The sequence below is a fragment of the Gracilinanus agilis genome, chromosome 6, assembly GCF_016433145.1.
Source record: "Gracilinanus agilis isolate LMUSP501 chromosome 6, AgileGrace, whole genome shotgun sequence".
Lineage (NCBI taxonomy): Eukaryota > Metazoa > Chordata > Mammalia > Didelphimorphia > Didelphidae > Gracilinanus > Gracilinanus agilis.
In genome coordinates this window covers 176,633,015-176,654,408 of record NC_058135.1, presented here as the reverse complement: position 1 = coordinate 176,654,408, position 21,394 = coordinate 176,633,015, and the positions used below count along the sequence as shown (strand labels likewise).

General features: G+C 34.5%; 1 protein-coding gene across 1 annotated transcript in view; it reads left to right on the top strand.

Annotated features, from left to right (window-relative positions):
* The window catches only part of WDR19 (WD repeat domain 19), a 97,383-nt gene that overhangs the window by 16,117 nt on the left and 59,872 nt on the right, over positions 1-21,394 (top strand). The window contains exons 5-9 of the mRNA XM_044680079.1: positions 3,155-3,270; positions 5,399-5,514; positions 14,614-14,694; positions 17,033-17,145; positions 18,090-18,263. Of these exons, the coding sequence (XP_044536014.1) occupies positions 3,155-3,270; positions 5,399-5,514; positions 14,614-14,694; positions 17,033-17,145; positions 18,090-18,263 (600 nt within the window). The remainder of the gene's footprint in view (positions 1-3,154; positions 3,271-5,398; positions 5,515-14,613; positions 14,695-17,032; positions 17,146-18,089; positions 18,264-21,394) is intronic.

Below are 21,394 nucleotides of genomic sequence, written 5' to 3'. Positions count from 1 at the left end.
CTCACACCTAGCAGATTGGCTAAAATGAAAGAAGGGGAGAGTAATGAATGTTGGAGGGGATGTGGCAAAATTGGGACATTAATGCATTGCTGGTGGAGCTGTGAACTGATCCAGCCATTCTGGCTGGCAATTTGGAATCACGCTCAAAGGGCTATAAAAGAATGCCTGCCCTTTGATCCAGCCATACCATTGCTGGGTTTGTACCCCAAAGAGATCATAGATAAACAGACTTGTACGAAAATATTCATAGCTGCGCTTTTTGTGGTGGCAACAAATTGGAAAAGGAGGGTATGTCCTTCAATTGGGGAATGGCTGAACAAACTGTGGTATATGCGGGTGATGGAATACTATTGTGCTAAAAGGAATAATAAACTGGAGAAGTTCCAGGCGAACTGGAGAGACCTCCGGGAACTGATGCAGAGCGAAAGGAGCAGAGCCAGAAGAACTCTATACACAGAGACTGACATTCTGTGGTAAAATCGAATGTAATGGACCTCTGAACCAGCAGCAATGCAATGACCCAGGACAATTCTGAGGGATTTATGGTAAAGCTGCTACCCACATTCAGAGGAGGGACTGCTGGAGAGGAAACATATAGGAAAAACAACTGCATGAACGCATGGGTCGGGGTGGACATGATTGAGGGTGTAGACTCGAAACTACCACACCAATGCAACTACCAACAATTTGGAAATTGGTCTTGATCAAGGACACATGACAAAACTAGTGGAAATGCGCATGGGTAGGGGAGGCGTTGGGGGGGGGTTGAAGGGGAAAGGAGGAGCATGAATCATGTAACCATGTTAAAAATGAATATTAATAAATGTAAAAAAAAATGCAAAAAAAAAATATGTAGGACATTTATAAAAGAAGTGTTTATTTAGATAAAGCATGTGATAACAATATAATCAAAGAGAGGCAGTGTTGCTGCATAGCAGCTGGGGAGCTGACCTTAAAGTTAGAAAATGCCAAGTTCAAATCCTACCTCATATATAGCATAGTTGTATGTCTCTGGGCAAGTCACTGAACTTCTATCTGCCTGTAAGAATTTTAATAAAAGACGCTACCCACCATCACCAAGAACTCCTTCCCCCAATGAAAGCACAGATCCAGTAAAAACAACACAAAACCAATAAGAAGCTAAAACCCCAACAGCATGAGCTCTACAAGAATTGAAAGAAAGTATCCCCAGTCTAATATTTTGTAATACAAATAAATGTTGAATAAGGCATTTTAAAAATTGTGGATTGTTCTCCCAGTTTCATTTTCTTCTAAATTTGTATAAGGATTCTGTTTTAAACACAACATTACATCTGATTTACTTAGTAAGTGAAACTGTACTGAAATATAGGCTCTCAGTTGGAAATTACTTTAAAGGTAATATAGTCCACGTAGGAATATTTTCCTAGTGTATAGGAATTGTATAGTGTATACCATCTCTGACAGCTATCTATACACTTTGAGAGCCTGAGAAGCACTGACAAAATCAAAAGAACAATGAATTTAGAGTCAGAGGACCTGTGTTTGAATTGCAGCATAGCTGCTTACTATCTGCATGATCTTGTACAAATCAGCTAACATCTCTGGATCACAGTTTTCACCTCCATAAAATGTGAGAATTGGATGTGCAAAAATATCTTCCTTCGTAATTCCTCCAGAAAAGAAAAGCTCACTAGATCCCATTAGAGCCTCCTATACTGAGGAACATCTCTTTTCATTAAAAAAGTTCTTTCTTACATGGAGCTAAAACCTGCCTCTTTGTAACTTCATCTCTTGTTTCTATTCCAGCCCAAGTCAATTTACTGTTCATTATGATAGACTTTCAGATATCTGAGGAAAGCTATCATGTGTCACCTTGGTTTTCTCTTCTCCAGTCTTATTCCCATATATTGATGTCTCTTCTTGATCATTTCTAGATTAGTATCATGGGACTTAAGACTGGAAGGGACTTCAGTGGCCATGTGATCTAGCTTTATCATTTTACAGATCAAGATCCTGAGACTTATAGAGGGAAAATGACTTAGCAAATGTCATGTAGGTAGTAAGTAACATAGCCAGAATTTGAACCCAGGTCTTCTGATTCCAAATCCAGGAGTTTTTCCCACAGGCTTTCAGTTGTTGGATTTTAACACACAAGTTTACATATGGTAAAAATGCAATTTTGTCTGTATTTTTTTACTTTTTCTATTTCTATCCAGTCTTCCCAGGTTAAACTTTTAAAAGAACTATAAACAATATGGAAAACTGACTTCTTTTTCTTAGATGAAAATGCTTTAAAAAAATTAAATAAATGATCATTAAGAGAAAAAGAGAAGAGAGGCTAAGAACATGACTAATCTCCCCTCTACATTACTAATTCTATATAATAAAGTTGACTGTACCAGATAGACATTTGGTTTTTCAGCCATTCCACTCATGCTGTAGGGCTATCTTTAATTATAATTCATATCAAAACTTAGGCCATATCCTAGTGTTGCTTCCAGACCAACAATATCTCTTATGCATGAAAATAACATTTAAAATATTACTACTTTGTTCCAAATATGGACCACATCCTAACTATGAGATGTCTTTGAAAAGAAAAGATTCGAAGAGATACACCAAAAATACCTTTAATTATAGATTGTATTCATATTTTGTACAAGTCAAATTTGAGGTAGAAAATGAAACCAAATTTCAACCAATATAATTTGACTAACATTTTTGTAAATGCTGTAACACAGATAAAATAGAAGCCCCTGTTACCAATTAGAAAAAGAAAAAAAATTGTGTGTGTATGTTGCCAATTCAAACTTAAAATGATAAATAATTTACAAATCATGTTTTCTCTTCCTAATTTGAATTATTTATTCCTAGTACTACTAGAGCAGTGTCATTATCATATTCACATGCAATTTGAAGTACTACCATGAAATGAAATATTCCGTTTTTTTTATTGCCAACTGAACCTAAACTCAATTGTTTGCTTTTCTAGTATATTTTTAGAATTGATTATTCTTTTGTTCTGAAGGACTAAGTTACAATTTAATAATCAGCCTTCTGAGTCAGATGGTTATAATTCCTAATGAAATGATTTTTAATTTTTTTTATCTTAATTTTATTTAAAAAGATTATTACTGTGAATAGCCTTCATAGATGTGTTTAAATATTGCAGGGATCAGATGTCTTTTCTTCTCTGGTCAAAATATGGAGCATTCTTAGCTGCTGGAACAGTTAAGGGAAATTTGCTTATATATAATCGTCAGACTTCTAGAAAGATCCCTGTCCTTGGTAAGTTATACTTGTAAATATATTAAATCTTTGCAAAATACTCTACAGCATTGTATATTTTATCTCTCCAAAGCAATATCCCATAATATATAACTAGTGAAATTTCGTGGCCCTCCAGACCTGAGGTCAGTGCAGAGACATGGAGGTACACATGTTCAGTGTACTCAGTGTCCTAACTTAGCTGATCTTTGTGCTGTTCTTTACACAATACTCTGTCTTCTTAGTCCATGCCTTTGCACTCACTATTCCCCATATCTAGATTGTACTTCCCCCTTGCAAAATCCTAGTTCTCACTAAAATTCTGCCCAAGTGCCATCTTCTATTTAAAAACTTACTTGATCCCTTGAGCTACATTCCCTCCACCCCAAATTACTTTGTGTTTATTTGGTAGCTACCTATATATATATATTTCTCTTCTGATAGCACATAAACTCCTTGAGACAGGAACTGTACTTTTGGCTTGGTATACTCAGCACAGTATCTGACAAATAGTAGGTGCTTAGTAATTGCTTATTAATAAATTGATTGATTAGCACATATAGACAAAAACAGGTCCCATAATCCTATCCTTGTCTAAACTGTAACTCAAAGTAACACCAATCTTCCACCCCAGAGTCATCTGGATTATGCATTTAGATACTGGGTAACCTCTTTGGAAACAACTAGCTGAATCAACAATTTGGTATCTCTCTGAGTACAGTGAATAGTTCCAGACCTCTAACACTAGTTATCTCATCATTTTCTGCCCTTCCTATCTCATCCCACTCCACTATCACCTCCCTGAGCACTAAGCCCTAGAATAATCCATTTAGAAAGTGAGGAAAGAAAGATCTTCTTAGTATCTATAATTAAATAAGCTAGTGTAGTTTATGGTCTAAAAACCTCCATATTTTTCCTTATCTATAATCGTATCTATAAGGGAAACTTTTGACTGGACTTCTGAACAAAAAGATACTTTAAAAAGTAAAGGCTTTTTCCTCCTTTTTTTTATAATGATTCCCATGGCATCTAGTTTGGAATTGTAAGGGATTAACAAGACAGGGACAGTGGTTATTTTATATATGTGAGTGGTTTGTTTTTTTAAGCTTGTCACAGGGCAGCTGATCACTTATGCCAGCATTATCTATTTCTCTTACATCAACCGGTTTAATAGGAGTTCATTTAAGAGCAGCAGACCAGCATGGCAAAAATAATTTGGATAGAGTAAGTAAAAGTGACCAATAAGGAGTAGCCTCCAAATCATAAAGACCTGAGTCCAAGTCCTGCATCTGACCCATACTGGCTGTTTTACTTAGAACATACTCTTTAACTTCTCAGTGATTGATCTAGGTGTCACTCTAAGACTGTAAGTTATGGAAAAAGATTCCATCATGCATTGAGAAAGGAGTTTCACAGACCTGAATCCAAGTCCTGCATCTGACCCATACTGGCTATTTTACTTAGAACATACTCTTTAACTTCTCAGTGATTGATCTAGGTGTCACTCTAAGACTGTAAGTTGTGGAAAAAGATTCCATCATGCATTGAGAAAGGAATTTCTTCATCTAGAAGTTCCCTATAACAGTGAAATGATAGGTCTGTTCCCTATCCCTATTCTTATCATTAGGTGTATAGTACCATTCTAAATGATAATAGGGATTATGAAGGAGGTAATGGGTATGATCCTTGCTCTCAAGAAACTTGCATTGATATCTTCTTTGGGCTTATATTGCAGTTAATTTAGCTACAAAAGTTATTTCTCATGGAGGTAAATTTGTATAATAGTAAACTGGTGAAATATATCCAGAAATCGAGTATTATTTTGATATTGGGTTAGATTTCATATCCATATTATAAATAATAACATAGACTCTTTATAATCATCAAGCTTCAAAAAGCATTCCTATTCCCAGTAACTTGTAATTGAAGTGTACTAAATATTGAAAAAATATTTTATTTGGAAGCTTTGCATTTAAGCTCCATTATAAGAATGGCAGCATACTAGTTTCATAAAATCATCTAATTTGTTCTCTGTTAAATCCACTTGTCAGTGTTCTGCTTAAGCTTTCAAATTTCATTGCTATTAAAGATTTTGGTTGTGTTTCATTGAAAAAAATACGTGTCTATGCTAAGATAGATTATTTTTCAGGTAAACACACTAAGCGGATAACATGCGGCTGTTGGAGTTCAGAAAATCTACTGGCATTGGGAAGTGAAGATAAAGTGATAACAGTCAGTAATCAGGAAGGTGACACCATAAGACAGGTAATGCAGATTTTCCCTATCATTAAAAACTTAGCCCAGACTTCCAGACTAAGATAGCCATAGAGTAGAAGCAAGGGTCTTCTTCTCCTCACCATCAACTGATATAAAGCTGCTCAAAATGACAAAAATAAAAATCAGATAAGCGAGGGGCTCTACCATAGGGTGCAGCCTTGAAGGTAGGCAGAGTTCGGGCATTTCCACTCTATAAGGAGATAAAATTACCCCTACTAAAGTGTAAGCTGATCACCCCCTCCTCCACTCCACCTATTGAGCCAGACTCAGAGCAAGTGTGGGGCATTTTCTAGGTTCTCAGGGGGCTAGTTGAGGACACCACAGACTTATCCCTGAGAGCAGAGAGACTTGGGACCCCAGGAGGCTGAGGAACGCAGAACTTGGACACAGAGATAGGGCAGAGACTGAAAAATAGCCTCAGGGCAAAAACCGCTCTTTAGCTCGATACACAGAGATCTGACTACCCTCCACACTCAGACTTCTAGATGGAAAGGGAAGAAAAAACTAACACAGCAATGGCTACCAACACCCAAGAACTACTATCTACAGCTACAAAAAAAATTTAAAAAAAAAAAAAAAAAAAAAAAAACTAAGACCCTGGCTAACTTCTATGGAGAAAAGCCGCAGACTACAGAGGAGACAGCAGAGGGCAACAAACAAGCAAACACATCCAAACTTTAAAAAAAAAAAATGGAAATTGGTCATAAGCTCTCCAGGAACTCAAATTGGACATAGAGAACCAAGAAAGATAAAAGAAACTTGGCAAGAAAAGTGGGAAATAGTTAAAAAAGAAAATAACAGTTTAAAAGACAGAAACTCCCACTTAGAAAAAGAAGCCCAGAAATCAAATGAAATGATAAGCAAATTGAAGACCAGAATTGACTTCCTGGAAGACATGAAAAGCAGCATAGACCAAACTGAAAAGGAAACTCAAAAGATCATAGCTGAAAACCAGTCTTTAAAGACTAAGAATTGGGCAACTAGAAGCTAATGATCTTACAAGACAGCAAGAATTAATAAAGCAAAGTCAAAAGAATGACAAACTAGAAGGAAACATGAAATATCTCATTGAGAAGATGACTGAATTAGAAAACAGGTCCAGGAGAAACAATTTGAAAATCACAGGCCTACCTAAAAACCTAGAAATAAACAGAAATCTTGACATCATACTGTAAAAAAGTATCCAAGAAAATTGCCCTGATATTCTTGAACAAGAGGGCAAAATAGACATTGAAAGAGTCCATAGATCACTGTCTACATTAAATCCTCAAAAGACAGCCCCCACTAATGTAATTGCCAAATTCAAGAGCTTCAAAACTAAAGAGAAAATAATGCAAGAAGCCAGAGAGAGACAATTCAGATATCAAAGAGCACCAATTAGGATTACATAGGATCTGGCAGCCTCCACACTAAAGGACCACAAGCTTGGAATCTGATATTCAGAAAGGCAAGAGAATTGGGTCTACAACCAAGGATCACCTACCCATCAAAACTGACTATAAACTTCCATTGAAAAGTATGGGCATTTAACAAAATAGAAGATTTCCAAGTATTTGTAAAGAAAAGACCAAACCTAAACAGAAACTTTGATGTCCAAAAACAAAATTCAAGAGAAACATGAAAAGGTAAACAAGAAAGGGGAGGGGGGAGCTTAAGGGATTCAGTAAGGTCAAATTGTTTATATTCCTATATGAAAAGATGGTATTTGTAACTCTCAAAAACTGTATTCACTATCATAGTTGTTAGAAGAATTATTGATAGGTAGAGTTTGGGGTACTAAGTGGTTTAAGATATGTGAAAAAAAGAAAGTGGGGGGGAAGGAATAGAAGATGGCACCAAGAGAAACTTGAAGGAATAAGAAAAATAGGATAAATTATACCACAAAAAGAGGCACATGGGAGGGGGAGGGGAAAATACTATTATAAGAAAGAGAGGAAGAGAGTGCTAATAGGTAATACTTAAACCTTACTCTCAGTGTAATCAACTCTGAGAGGGAAAAGCATCTAGATCCACTGGAGTATTGAATTCTATCTTATCCTACAGGGAAATTGAGAGGGAAAAACCAAGGTGGAGAGTGGGGCGGGGAGTCCCAAAAGAGAGGGAAAGAGAGGGGGGAGGGACTTTAATAGACTCTAAAGAAAAATATAAGGGGAATAAGAAGGGAGGGAGTGGGGTGGGAAGGGAAGGGAAGTATAATAAAGGTGGAGATTAGGGGGACTGATTCTACACTGGTGTAGAAGGAAATAGTGAAAGAAGAAAGGGCAGGACTAGGAGAAGAGAGGAAAGCAAAATGATGGGGAATACCAGATGGTAATCATAATTCTGAATGTGAATTCACCCATAAAATGGAAGCAAATAGCAGAGTGGATTAGAAACCAAAATTCTACCATATGTTGTCTACAAGAAACACACATGAAGCATGTAGACACACATAGGGTACAGGTAAGAGGCTGGAGCAAAATCTATTTGGCATCAACTAAGAAAAAGAAGGTAGGAGTCACAGTCATGGTATCTGACAAAGCCAAAGTAAAACTAGATCTGATTAAAAAGAGATAGGGAAGGTAATTACATCCTGATAAAAGGCAGTATAGACAATGATGAAGTAGCAGTGCTCAATATGTATGCACCAAATGGTATAGCATTGAAATTTTTATAGGAGAAACTATTGGAGCATAAAAAGGAAATAGATAGTAAAACTATACTAGTGGGAGACCGAAACCTTCCTCTATCAGATCCAGATAAATCAAAACAAAAAATAAATAAGAAAGAGGTAAGAGATGTGAATGAAATATTAGAAAAATTAGAGTTAATAAATATGTGGAGAAAAATAAATACGGACAAAAAGTAATATACTTTTTCAGCAGCACAGGGTACAATTACAAAGACTGACCATGTACTAGGGCATAAAAACATGGCAAACAAATGCAAAAAAGCAGAAAAAATAAATGCAACCTTTTCAGATCATAATGCAACTAAAAAAATTAATTAGTAAGGATACATGAAGAGGCAAATCAAAAATTAATTGGAAATTAAATAATATGATTCTCCAAAATTAGTTGGTCAAAGAACAAATCATAGAAACAACAATTTCATTGAAGAAAATGATAATGAGGAGACATCATATCAAAATCTGAGATGCAGCCAAAGCAAAACTCGGGGGAGGGGGGGATTTTATATCCCTGAGTGCATATATTAAAAGATCAGAGAGGGAAGAGGTCAATGAATTGGGCATACAAATTAAAAAACTAGAAAGAGAACAAATTAAAAATCCCCAGATAAAAACTAAATTAGAAATCCTGAAAATTAAAGGAGAATTTAATAAAATTGAAAGTGAAAGAACTGTTGAATTAATAAATAAGACTAGAAGCTGGTACTTTGGAAAAACAAATAAACTTGACAAAGTACTGGTAAATCTAATGAAAAAAGGAAAGAAGAAAACCAAATTAACCGTATCAAAGATGAAAAGGGAAACCTCACCTATGATGAAGAGGAAATTAAGGTGATTATTAAGAACTATTTTGCCCAATTATATGGAAATAAATATGGCAGTCTAGGTGATATGGATGATTATTTACAAAACTATAAACTGCCCAATTAACAGAAGAAGAAATAGAACACTTAAATAATCCCTTATCAGAAAAAGAAATTGAACAAGCCATCAAAGAACTCCCTAAGAAAAAATCCCCAGAGCCAGATGAATTAACAAGTGAATTCTATCAGACATTTAAAGAATAACTAATCCCAATACTATACAAACTATTTGACATAATAAACAAAAAAGTAGTTCTACCAGATCCCTTTTATGACACAACTATGGTACTGATTCCAAAGCAAGGCAGACCAAAAACAGAAAACTACAGACCAATCTCCTAAATGAACATAAGTGCAAAAATCTTAAATAGAATACTAGCAAAAAGACTTCAGCAAATGATCATGAGGGCTATTCGCTATGATCAGGTGGGATTTGTATCAAGAATGCAAATATAGTTTAATATTAGGAAAACCACCCACATAATTAACCATGTCAACCACCAAACCAAAAGAAATCACATGATTATCTCAATAGATGCAGAAAAAGTCTTTGATAAAATACAACTCATTCCTATTGAAAACACTAGAAAGTGTAAGAATAGAAGGACCTTTCCTAAAAATAATAAACAGTATATATTTAAAACCATCAGCAAACATCATCTGAAATGGGGATAAGTTAGAAGCCTTCCCAATAAGATCAGGAGTGAAACAAGGATGCCCATTATCAACTCTACTATTTTTAACATTGTACTAGAAACACTAGCAGTAGCAACCAGAGAAGAAAGAAAAATTGAAGGTATTAAAATAATCAATGAGGAGACTAAACTATCACTCTTTACAGATGATATTATGGTCTACTAAAGAATCCTAGAGAATCAACTAAAAAGCTAGTGGAAATAATGCAACAACTTTAGCAAAGTTGCAGGATACAAAATAAACCCACATAAATCATCAGCATTTTTATATATTTCCAACACATCTCAGCAGCAAGAGTTAGAAAGAGAAATTCCATTTAAAATCACCCTACATAATATAAAATATTTAGGAATCTGTTTGCCAAGACAAACACAGGAATTATATGAACACAATTACAAAATACTTTCCACACAATTAAAACTAGATCTAAACAATTGGAAAAACATTTATTGCTCATGGGTAGGATGAGCTAACATAATAAAAATGACAATCCTACCCAAATTAATTTACATATTCATTGCCATACCTATCAAACTACAAACAAACTTTTTTACTGAATTAGAAAAAATTATAACCAAGTTCATTTGGAAGAACAAAAGATCAAAAATATGAAGGCAAATAATGAAAAAAAATGTGAAGGATGAGGGTCTAGCAGTACCAGATCTTAAACTGTACTATAAAGCAGTGGTCATCAAAATAATATGGTACTGGCTAAAAGATAGAAGGGAGGAGCAGTGGAATAGACATGGGGTAAATGACCTCAGCAAGATAATAGTGTACAATAAACCCAAAAAGATCCCAGCTTTGGGGACAAAACCCCAAAACTTCCAAAGTTTTTGACAAAAACTTCTGGGAAAATTGGAAAATAGTATGGGAGAGATTAAGTTTAGATTAACATCTCACACCCTACACCAAGATAAATTCAGAATGGGTGAATACTTAAATGTAAAAAGGAAACTATAAGTAAATTAGGTGAACATAGAATAGCTTGCCTGTCTGATCTATGGGAAACAAAAGATTTTTGAGACCAAACAAGAGATAGAGCATATTACAAAATGTAAAATTAATAATTTTGATTATATTAAAAAGGTTTTGTACAAACCAATACAACCAAAATTAGGAGGGGTGCAACAAATTGGGGAAAAATCTTTATAACAAAATCCTCTGACAAAGGTCTAATTACTCAGATTTATAAGGAGCTAAATCAATTCTACAAAAATTCAAGCCATTCCCCAATTGATAAATGGGCAAGGGACATGAATAGGCAATCTACAGATAAGAAAATCAAAACTATCAATAAGCACATGAAAAAGTGTTCTAAATCTCTTGTACAAAAATATATATAGCTGCGCTCTTTGTGGTGGAAAATGTGGGGATGCCCTTCGATTGGGGAATTGCAGAACAAATTGTGATATCTGTTGGTGATGGAATACTATTGTGCTCAAAGGAATAATCAACTGTAGGAATTCCATGTAAACTGGAAAGACCTCCAGGAATTGATTCAGAGTGAAAGGAGCAGAACCAGGAGAGCATTATACACAGAGACGGATACACTGTGGCACAATTGAATATAATGGACTTCTCTACTAGCAGCAATGCAATGATCCAGGCCAGTTCTGAGGGACTTATGAGAAAGAACACATCCAGAGAAAGAACTGTGAGAGTAGAAACAGAAATTGCTTGATCACATGGTTCAATGGGGATATGATTGGGGATGTAGCTTCTAAAAGATCACTCTAGTGCAAATATTAATAATATGGAAATAGGTCTTGATCAATGACACATGTAAAACCCAATGGAACTGCTCATTGGCTATGGGAGGGAAAGAACATGAATCATATAACCATGGGAAAATATTCTAAATTAATTAAATAAATAAACTTAATTTAAAACACTTAGCTCATATTGCCATCTATAAGATTTTACATTTTTCTATGAACTATATTTATTCTGCTATATGACAAAATATGAATATTGTTAAGGATTAAATTTTTAGTAGGAGTTTGTCACAAATGAGAGCAGTTTGATAAAACACAAAGTTTATTCTTAGAAGTTCGGTTAGAAAATAGGAAGGAGGAAAGTGAGATATTATTCTAATATCTTATAACTATGTCCAAATTCTTAAACCTACCTAAAATTTCTAAAAAACTCTATTCTATCTTCAAGGACAGATTCTTCTGCCTGAGCCAGGTCAGGCCTAACTTAACTACACTGTCTACCTAAAATTATATTCCCTAACTAACTTCCTAAGCTAATCAATAAACATTAATCTCCTACAACCTCCTTAAATCCGGTTTCCTATCCCAACTGTGAGTAGGTGTTAAACTGCCAGTCTAACTGAGACAAAGACAGACAGAACTCCTGCTCTTGAGGGAGACCAGAGGCAAAAGCCCCCTCTCGTAACTGACTCTTTCTTATATACTTTCCTTGTCTCCTAGGTGATGGAATCTTCAGCTCTCTGCTGCTCTTACTTAGAAATGTTTCTATTCATGACTCTTTTCTGCCTCTTAAAGAGACAGAGGGGGAAGATAAAAAAACTCCCTTTAACAATATTAAATTTCTTTGCTGTTAAATTCATATTGAAAATACCAAAGATACTTTATTGATCAGAATTAATTTTTTTTGGTACTATGTCTGTTCAGATATCATTCCTCTCTTACTTCATCTCAGCAATATATGAAGATTATCTTCTTTATGATTGTAACATAATAACAGATTTAGAGAACATTTTAAGATAAATTCATAAATGTATATACAGATTTTCTAACATCACCTAATAATTTATATTTCATGATATCTGAAGGTTGTTCTAACGCTATCATTTATTTCATTTTTATGGCATGCCTCACATTCATTAAAATTCTAGGTTTTAATTTATTTGAATTCTTTGGGGGATAACATCAAGTGGGAAACAAAATTTGCAAAAAAAGTCAGAATTAAATGAGTTAACTATTTATTCAATAATTAAGAATTCACTTTTGACAGAACAATAGAAATTGGACCTGTGATTTTGTTGATAAAGGAAAATCCTAGATGAGGAAATTCCATTTATTGATACAGGTGTACACCTTCTTTGTTACTTTGAATTATCTTAACCAGTGATGGGCAAACTACAGCCCGTGGGCCAGATGCAGCCCCCTGAAATGTTCTATGGGCTGCGCAACTTTATTCCTAATCTGACGAATACAATGAATAGGATACAATACAATGAAACTTTGAAAGAGTTGCCTTAGAAACAGACTGACAGATGAGCATTTCTTTTCCTTTGACCCCCTCTTAAAAAGTTTGCCCATCACTGATCTTAACCATTGAAAGGTTAAGTAATATATGAACTTTTGCAAAATCAACACTACCAGGAGAACATTGTACACAATTACAACAATGTTATTATGTTGATTAACTGTGGATGGAGGAAGGATTGGGAAAAAAGAAAAAAATTTGGAACTCAAAATGTTAGGATTGTTTTTTTTTTTAAGTTAAAAAAACAATTTTTTTTAAGAGAGAGAGAGAAAGAAAATTTAAGTGACACGCCCATGGTCCTACATAGCTGGAATATGCCATATATATATATATATATATATATATATATATATATATATATACACCCAGATCATCCTTACTCTAAGACCAACTCTCCATGAAGTCAGTTAATCAGTGAGCATTTTTATTCCCATTCTGTATAAGGAAAATTGGGAAAATTGTCTTCAATACTAGGGAGGGGGCAACTAGGTGACTCAGTGGATTTAGAGCCAGGCATAGCAACTGGAGGTCTTGGGTTCAAATCTAACCTTGGATTTAACCTAGCCGTGTGACCCTGGACAACATATCACCTTGTCCTTACTGGTCATGTGCCTTGAAACCAATACACAATGCTGATTCTAAGACAGAAAGTAAAGTTTAAAAAATAACTAGGTAGGGTAGAGCAAACATGGTTAAAAGTCCATTAAAATATGAAATAGATAAGGAAATATTAAGAGAATAATTAACTATTTTAAATTAATTTAATTCTCCTAACCCAGATGAATTATACTAAAAAGTAAAAGAATTCACAGATATGATTGTAAAATTATTGTTAGCAAACTTTGATAAATTATGGAAAGATACTTAAAACTTAGAATATAGAGATCTCATCATTTTTAAAAGACATTTTCATAAATTACAAACCAGTAAAAATTATATCCATTTCTAGCAAAATTCTAGAGTGTATTAAAACAATGATTTTCAGCACAAAAAAGTCAATCAGGTATCACTAGACATTAACTTAAATTCATTAAGAACAGGTCTTCCAAACTCATATTTCCTTTTTTGATATTATGAGCAGAGATATTCCATAGAAATAGCAATTTGCAATAATTTAGCAAAGTTTGTCATATTATCCTTGTGGAAAAAATTAAGAAATATGGGTTAAATGATAATAAAGTTGGATGGATTTGTAACCCCAAAAGTATTGGTTAATTAACTGGACTTCTCACTTTAGTCAGAGACACTATTCCATTATTCTTTCTCAAATTTTATAAACTTGCCATATATCTGTATCTTCATCCAAGACATTCAACAAGTAGTTTCTAACAGAATAGGGTCAAGAATGGATATCTATGGCTCTCATAGAGCCCTCTCTATAGACTGAGTTTGGTCATTATTCTTTTGGCTTGATCATTCAATCAGTTATTATTAATCCACCTCATTATGCTAGCTCTCCATCTTATCCATGAAATCTAATGAGAGACTTTCAATTCAATTCAATAACAATCAGATTGATTAGGCCAGAGCAGAGGTAACTATGTCAATATCCAAAAATAAAATAAATCCACATGTTGACTTGACCACCAACCACAATTGTTTTTATCTTTATTTTTGCAGACTCCAGTCCGATCAGAGCCTAGTGATATGCAGTTTTCAACAATGAAGACTGATGACAGAAACTCTGCTTCTGAAAGCACAGTAAGAATTCAGACTCAAGTCTATGTTCAAAACATCTTGGTGCTTTGGTAGAATTTAAAATTTTTCTTCACCAGGCAGTTAATGTACATCCAGTCATCATGGCACCACAACTAATAAGTGAATTGACCCCTTTTTCCTTTGCTACTGCTTTAGAAACCTCTTTGTTGCCTCTTTTAGTCTTATGGAAATATGAACAACAAGAAGATCTACAATATTGACAGCAGTGATTATAAATAAAACTCTGTTCAGTAAGTTGCATTAGAACAATTGAGAAAAGCAATCAACTTATATCTTTCCACATTAAGCTTCTCTAATTCTTATAGGCACCCAGTAATATAATAGTCACTGCTTCTATATTATTATTGAGCTAGAGTTATCTTTAGCTAATACTTAATTTGCTTTTTCTTATTGCCTTTTGTTCTGGGCAGAGCCTTATTCAGGCCAGTCCCACAGTAATTTTGGTTTGATATTGAGAACAAAATGAGATACTCTTAGGTCATTCAACAGTTAACAAAAAGAGGACTTAACTATATCAGGAGAGGGATATTCAACAAATGTGAGTTTGAGGATATATCAAGTTGATTCAGGTCAGCAAAGTACCTTGCCTAAGTTACCTATCTTGATATAGCAGCCCAGCATCAAAGTGCCCTTGGAGCTCCTGGTGACTGCTTTCTCCTGAGGCAATGAAGAAGCAAGGTGAACAATATGTACCTTTAGTATTCTCAGAAGTACCTATCAAGAATCTATCTGCAATTCTTCACACAAATTCTAGAAGATATTTTTGTAGTTCCCCAAACTGCTCAATGGATAATATCTTTTGAACAATTTCTAAGAAGTCAGATCAGATCATTTAAGGTCATTCTGTTTTATCATGTATGTTACATATCTCCCCCTGTCTAATTCTATAATTTATAGTATAAGCAAAAATCCCACTTGTCCCTATAGATGGGAGAACTATTATGTGAAAATATGATTGTCTAGGTCACATAGATATTCTTGTTGCACAGTATTTTAGTGATATCAATCATTTTAAAAATATACAGAAGGTTGACTTTGGTATGTACCACAAAGTATCTTGAATGTGATTTAAATCTTTCCATATTACCAAAATAAATTAGTGTAATACATTTTGCATTAATGCTTTTTATGATTTTGCATGATTAATTACAGGACTTGGCACTCAGAAATCATATTCTTATTTACAATACATTCTTGATATACATATAATTCCATTAATATAAGTACTGCTTTTACCAAAGCCAATCAGTTCCTCAGTCATTGGGTTTATAATGGGAATAACCAGGGTTGTTGCCTTAAATATTGTTTTGTAGGCTCAGTGGGTGTGAGGGAGACAGGAATGACAGAAGGCAGGACAAAACAAGGGAGACCCGGTTTAACTGCTAAGGAGGTATCTGTTAACAGAAGTGGCAGTTAGGCCCTAACTGTCACTCTGCACCACCTAGACAAGAGGCATATGGAGACTAGCAGGCAAAAGGCAAGAGTTTATAACAATTTAATTAAAAAAAAAAAACTATGGTAAAGAATGGGAATAGGGGTTTCTACACTTTCAGACTAAGGGCAAACCACAGGGTCAGGGGAGGGACTTTCCTACACTCAACTGAGACCTCAGCCAGGTAGGGCCCAGAGAATAGCAGGACTGAAGTGGGAATTCTCACAGCAGAGTCCAGACTCACTCCAGCAATGTATCAGCTCCTCCAGAACCACTAGCTGCACTCCTTCAGGTGGGTAGATTCTGGGAGCTAACCCAGCCCAAGTTAACCTGACTCAGGTTGGGATTAATAGTCTCTACCAAAATCTCCCACAAGTAGTTGTCAGTCTTCCTTCAGGATCTCTGGAAATCTAAGGTCTCCTAGGGTCAGTTGCAACTTGTCTTAACCACCATGGAGTCCTTCTCAGAGAGAGACCAAGCCACTTCCTGCTTCCCCATTCCATGTGGAATTCTCCAGCCCTTCCTGTTAAGTCTCCTAAATGATAACTTAAGTAATCTTCCTCATAACAGGTTAGATAGTCTGCAAATTGCCACCACTGAAAAATGTACCATCATAAAGCCCAATTTGGTGATGAGTTTCTCTGATTTTAAAGGCTGATTCATAGAGAGCTAACACACCAAATGGTTCATTGCTGGGACCATTGTTTGTGCTTTTTCAGTCTGGTAGAATCTTCCAGAGCTTCTGTTCATTTAGTGTAGCCTTTAGGAACTTGGGTATTAACACAAATGTTGGTGGGCAATACTAGATTCTACTGTATAAATAACCATTCATCTTTTTTATGAAGCATTCTGCCTTCTCTTTCATTCTCTTTTGTATTTTGTTGGTAGATAAGTGTGGTGGTTGGCAAGAAAACTTTATTTCTTTTCAATCTGAATGATCCAGATAGCCCAATTGATCTAGAATTTCAACAGCGCTATGGCAACATTGTTTGTTACAGTTGGTAAGTATAAAAATTTTTAAGAGAACTAAAAGTCCTTGTATTTTTCTGTTAGTGATAGCATTTCATTTTCACATATATGTTTTTATTTATTTTCAAATATATGTTAATCTTAAGATTAATGTTTTCAGGCTGATGCAATATTTTTAAATAGTAAAGGAAAGTCTATATTACTTTCAAGCTATATCTTCTACATAGTTGCTAAAATAATTTTCCTTAAGAACAGGTCTGATCATTTCACTCTCCTATGATAAACTCTAATAGCTACTTTTGCCTTTAGGATCAAATACAAACTCCTCTATTTGGCTTACTTACTATAGCCTCTGCCCCGCTGATTAAAGAGTAAAACAAAAATTTACACAATATTGGCTGAAATGAATCTTTCTAGCTTTATTATATATTCACTCTCCTTCCCAAACTCCACACTTAATCAGACTGGCCTTCTTGCTCTTCCTCACACAATGATCCCACCTTCCATCCCTGTTCCTTTGTACTGACTGTCCCCCATGCTTGGGATGCAAGCCTTCCTTCCTTATACTCTATAGAATCCCTAATTTTCTCAATGCTCAAATTGTACCTTCTACACAAAGCCTTTCTTGATTCTTCTCCACCTGCTACCGTCCACCCTCTGCATTGCCTTATATAAATTCTGTATATATTTTTAAACTGTATATATTGTTTCCCCCATTCAAATGTAAGATCACTGAGGGACTGTTACATTTTTGTCTTTGTATTCCTTACACCTAGTACAGTGTCTGCACATAGTAGGTCCTTAGTAAATACTTTTAGATTGATTGATTCTATAATGATCTTTTTAAAAGTTATTTGCTGGCTTACCAATGATAAAGTTGGGCCCCAAACTCTCAGAAAATGTAGCTACAATTACTTTTAACTTAGCAAACTGACCTAGTCTCTTTTTATTACATTGATGTTTGTGTTGCTTTTAGGTATGGTGATGGCTATATAATGATTGGTTTCTCACGTGGAATTTTTGTTGTTATTTCAACTCATATTCGAGAGATTGGTCAAGAGATCTTTCAGGCTCGTAACCACAAAGATAATTTAAGTAGTATTGCAATATCACAATCCCTTAACAAAGCTGCTACATGTGGGGATAACTGGTAAGTTATATACTTAAATCTCTCGAAAACAAAAAAAAAAGGAATCAGCAGAATATAATTTTTTTTAATGTAAAAGCAGCAAGCGTCTGTTTAAAATTGTACAAGATGAATTTGTAGTAGATCAAATCTGCATGGTTCTTAATCTTCCTTACTCAGAGCGCTAAATCCAAGGAACATAAAAATTATTCTTAAATTGATTGACCTCAAATTGGAAATTGGAATGGCATACAGTGAAAGCAATATAGACATCTATCTTATCCAGGACTTATCTGTTGATAAGTGATGCCCAGATCTTATATGCCCAATTTCTTTTCTCCCACTACACAGCTCCAAGTTACGTAGCTCTACTATCTTTTTTCTCTGATACAAAAAAATATTTTCAGTTAGGTGTCTTCAGTCATGAGTCTCAAGGAGTCATATTTAGTAATTTAAACTGGTTAGAGTTCTTGGGTCTTTTCTTTGCAATATGGTTGTTACTGTATTTATTGTTCTCCTGGATCTGCTTTGTTCTTTCTACATTAGTGTATAAAAATCTTCCCAGGTTTCTCTGAAATCATACCTTTTGTTAATTCTTACATTGCAACATTTCTTTATATACATATACTATATTTTTTCAGCCACTCCCAAATGATAGTTAACTTCTTGACTTCCATTTCTTTGCTATAATAAAAAGAACCACTATAAATATTTTTTGTTTAGATGGATCTTTTTCCTTTTTCTCTAATGTGTTTGGAGGTATAGGTCTAATAGTAGTAGATCTGGGTCAAAGGGTTTGCACAGTTTACTAACTTTTAGGGCATAGTTCCAAATTTCTTTCCATAATGGCTAAACCAGTCTACCACTCCACCAATAGTGCATTTCACTTAACCTCTCTAAGACTGTTTTCTCATCTATAAAATAGAGATAATAATATTTGTACTATTTATCCCACAGGGTTAGTGTGGGAGAAGTTTTGTAAATATTAATTCAGTTTAACAAACATTTATTATATGCCTACATTGTGCCCAGGCATTATGCCAAGCACTTATTACATGCTGTATGTGATTTATTATTACCACTTTCTTAGAAGCTCTTCCATACATTTTACATGTTTTATGATTGAAAAATCCCTGAGGCTTTCATTTCTTTATTGAATTTGGTTTTTTGATTTATGTTTTATCTTTGGTTATCAGGTTATTTGAAACAGAAATTCTAGGATAAAAACATTTAATTTACAGTTTAAGCAGCACACCTTTTTAATAGTATTAAGGAGTAATAAAAATTCAGTTCATTAAAGGACTGTTGTATATTGGCCTAAAATATATTTAGTTAGGTTTTTAATAAATCTTGTAATAAAAATCCCTTTTAGAATTATGGGGTTTTTTTAAAATCCTTACCTTCTACCTTAGAATAAATACTGTGTATTGGTTCAAAGGCAGAAGAGCAGTGAGGGCTAGGCAATGGGAGTTAAGTAACTTGCCCAGGGTCACACAACTGAAGTGTCTGAAGTCAGATTTGAAGGCAAGACTTTTCATCCCTAGGCCTTACTCTCTCCACTAAGCCCCCCAACTGCCCCCCAGTATTTTCTTTTAATATTTTATTTTTTAGAAAAATTTTTCATGGTTACATGATTCATGTTTTACTTTCCCCTTCACCCCCTTTACTCCACACCCATAGCTGATGTGCATTTCCACTGGTTTTAACATGTGTCATCAGTCAAGACTTATTTCCATGAAGGGGAAATTAAGGCAATCATTAAAAACTATTTTGCCCAATTACATGGCAATAAATATAGCAATCTAAGAGATATGGATGAATATTTACAAAAACATAAATTGCCTAGATTAATAGCAGAAGAAATAGAATGCCTAAATAATCCCATATCAGAAATAGAAATCGAACAAGCCATCAAAGAACTCCCTAAGAAAAAATCGCCAGGGCCTGATGGATTCACAAATGAATTTTATCAGACATTCAAAGAGCAACTAATCCCAATACTATACAAATTATTTGATATAATAAGCAAAGAAGGAGTCCTACCAAATTCCTTTTATGACACCAATATGGTACTGATTCCAAAGCAGGTAGATCAAAAACAGAGAAAGAAAACTACAGACCAATCTCCCTAGTGAACATAGATGTGAAAATTTTAAATAGAATATTAGCAAAGAGACTCCAGCAAGTGATCAAGAGGATCATCCACCATGATCAGGTGAGATTTATACCAGGAATGCAAGGATGGTTCAACATTAGGAAAACCATCCACATAATTGACCATATCAACAAGCTAACAAACAAAAAACACATGATTATCTCAATAGATGCTGAAAAAGCCTTTGACAAAATACAGCACCCATTCCTATTGAAAACACTGGAAAGTATAGGAATAGAAGGACCTTTCCTAAAATTAATAAATAGTATATACCTAAAATCATCAACAAGCATGATATGCAATGGGGATAAATTAGAAGCCTTCCCAATGAGATCAGGAGTGAAACAATATGACTTCTATTATTTAACATTGTACTAGAAACACTAGCAGTAGCAATTAGAGAAGAAAAATAAATCGAAGTATTAAAATGGGCAATGAGGAGACTAAGCTATCACTCTTTGCAGATGATATATGATGGTCTACTTAAAAAATCCTAGAGAATGGAAATAATCAACAACTTTAGCAAAGTTGCAGGATACAAAATAAATGCACATAAATCATCAGCATTTCTATATATCTCCAACACATCCCAGCAGCAAGAAGTAGAAAGAGAAACACCATTTAAAATCACCCTAGACAATATAAAATACTTAGGAATCTATCTACCAAAACAAACACAGCAATTATATGAAAACAACTACAAAACACTTTCCAAACAAAGTCAGATCTAAACAATTGGAAAAACATTGATTGCTCACGGGTAGGATGAGCTAACATAATAAAAATGACCATTCTACCCAAACTAATTTACCTATTTAGCACCATACCTATCAAACTCCCAAAAAACTTTTTTACTGAATTAGAAAAAACTATAACAAAGTTCATTTGGAAGAACAAAAGATCAAGAATATCAAGAGAAATAATGAAAAAAATGTGAAGGAAGGTGGCCTAGCAGTACCAGATATTAAACTATACTATAAAGCAGCGGCCATCAAAACGG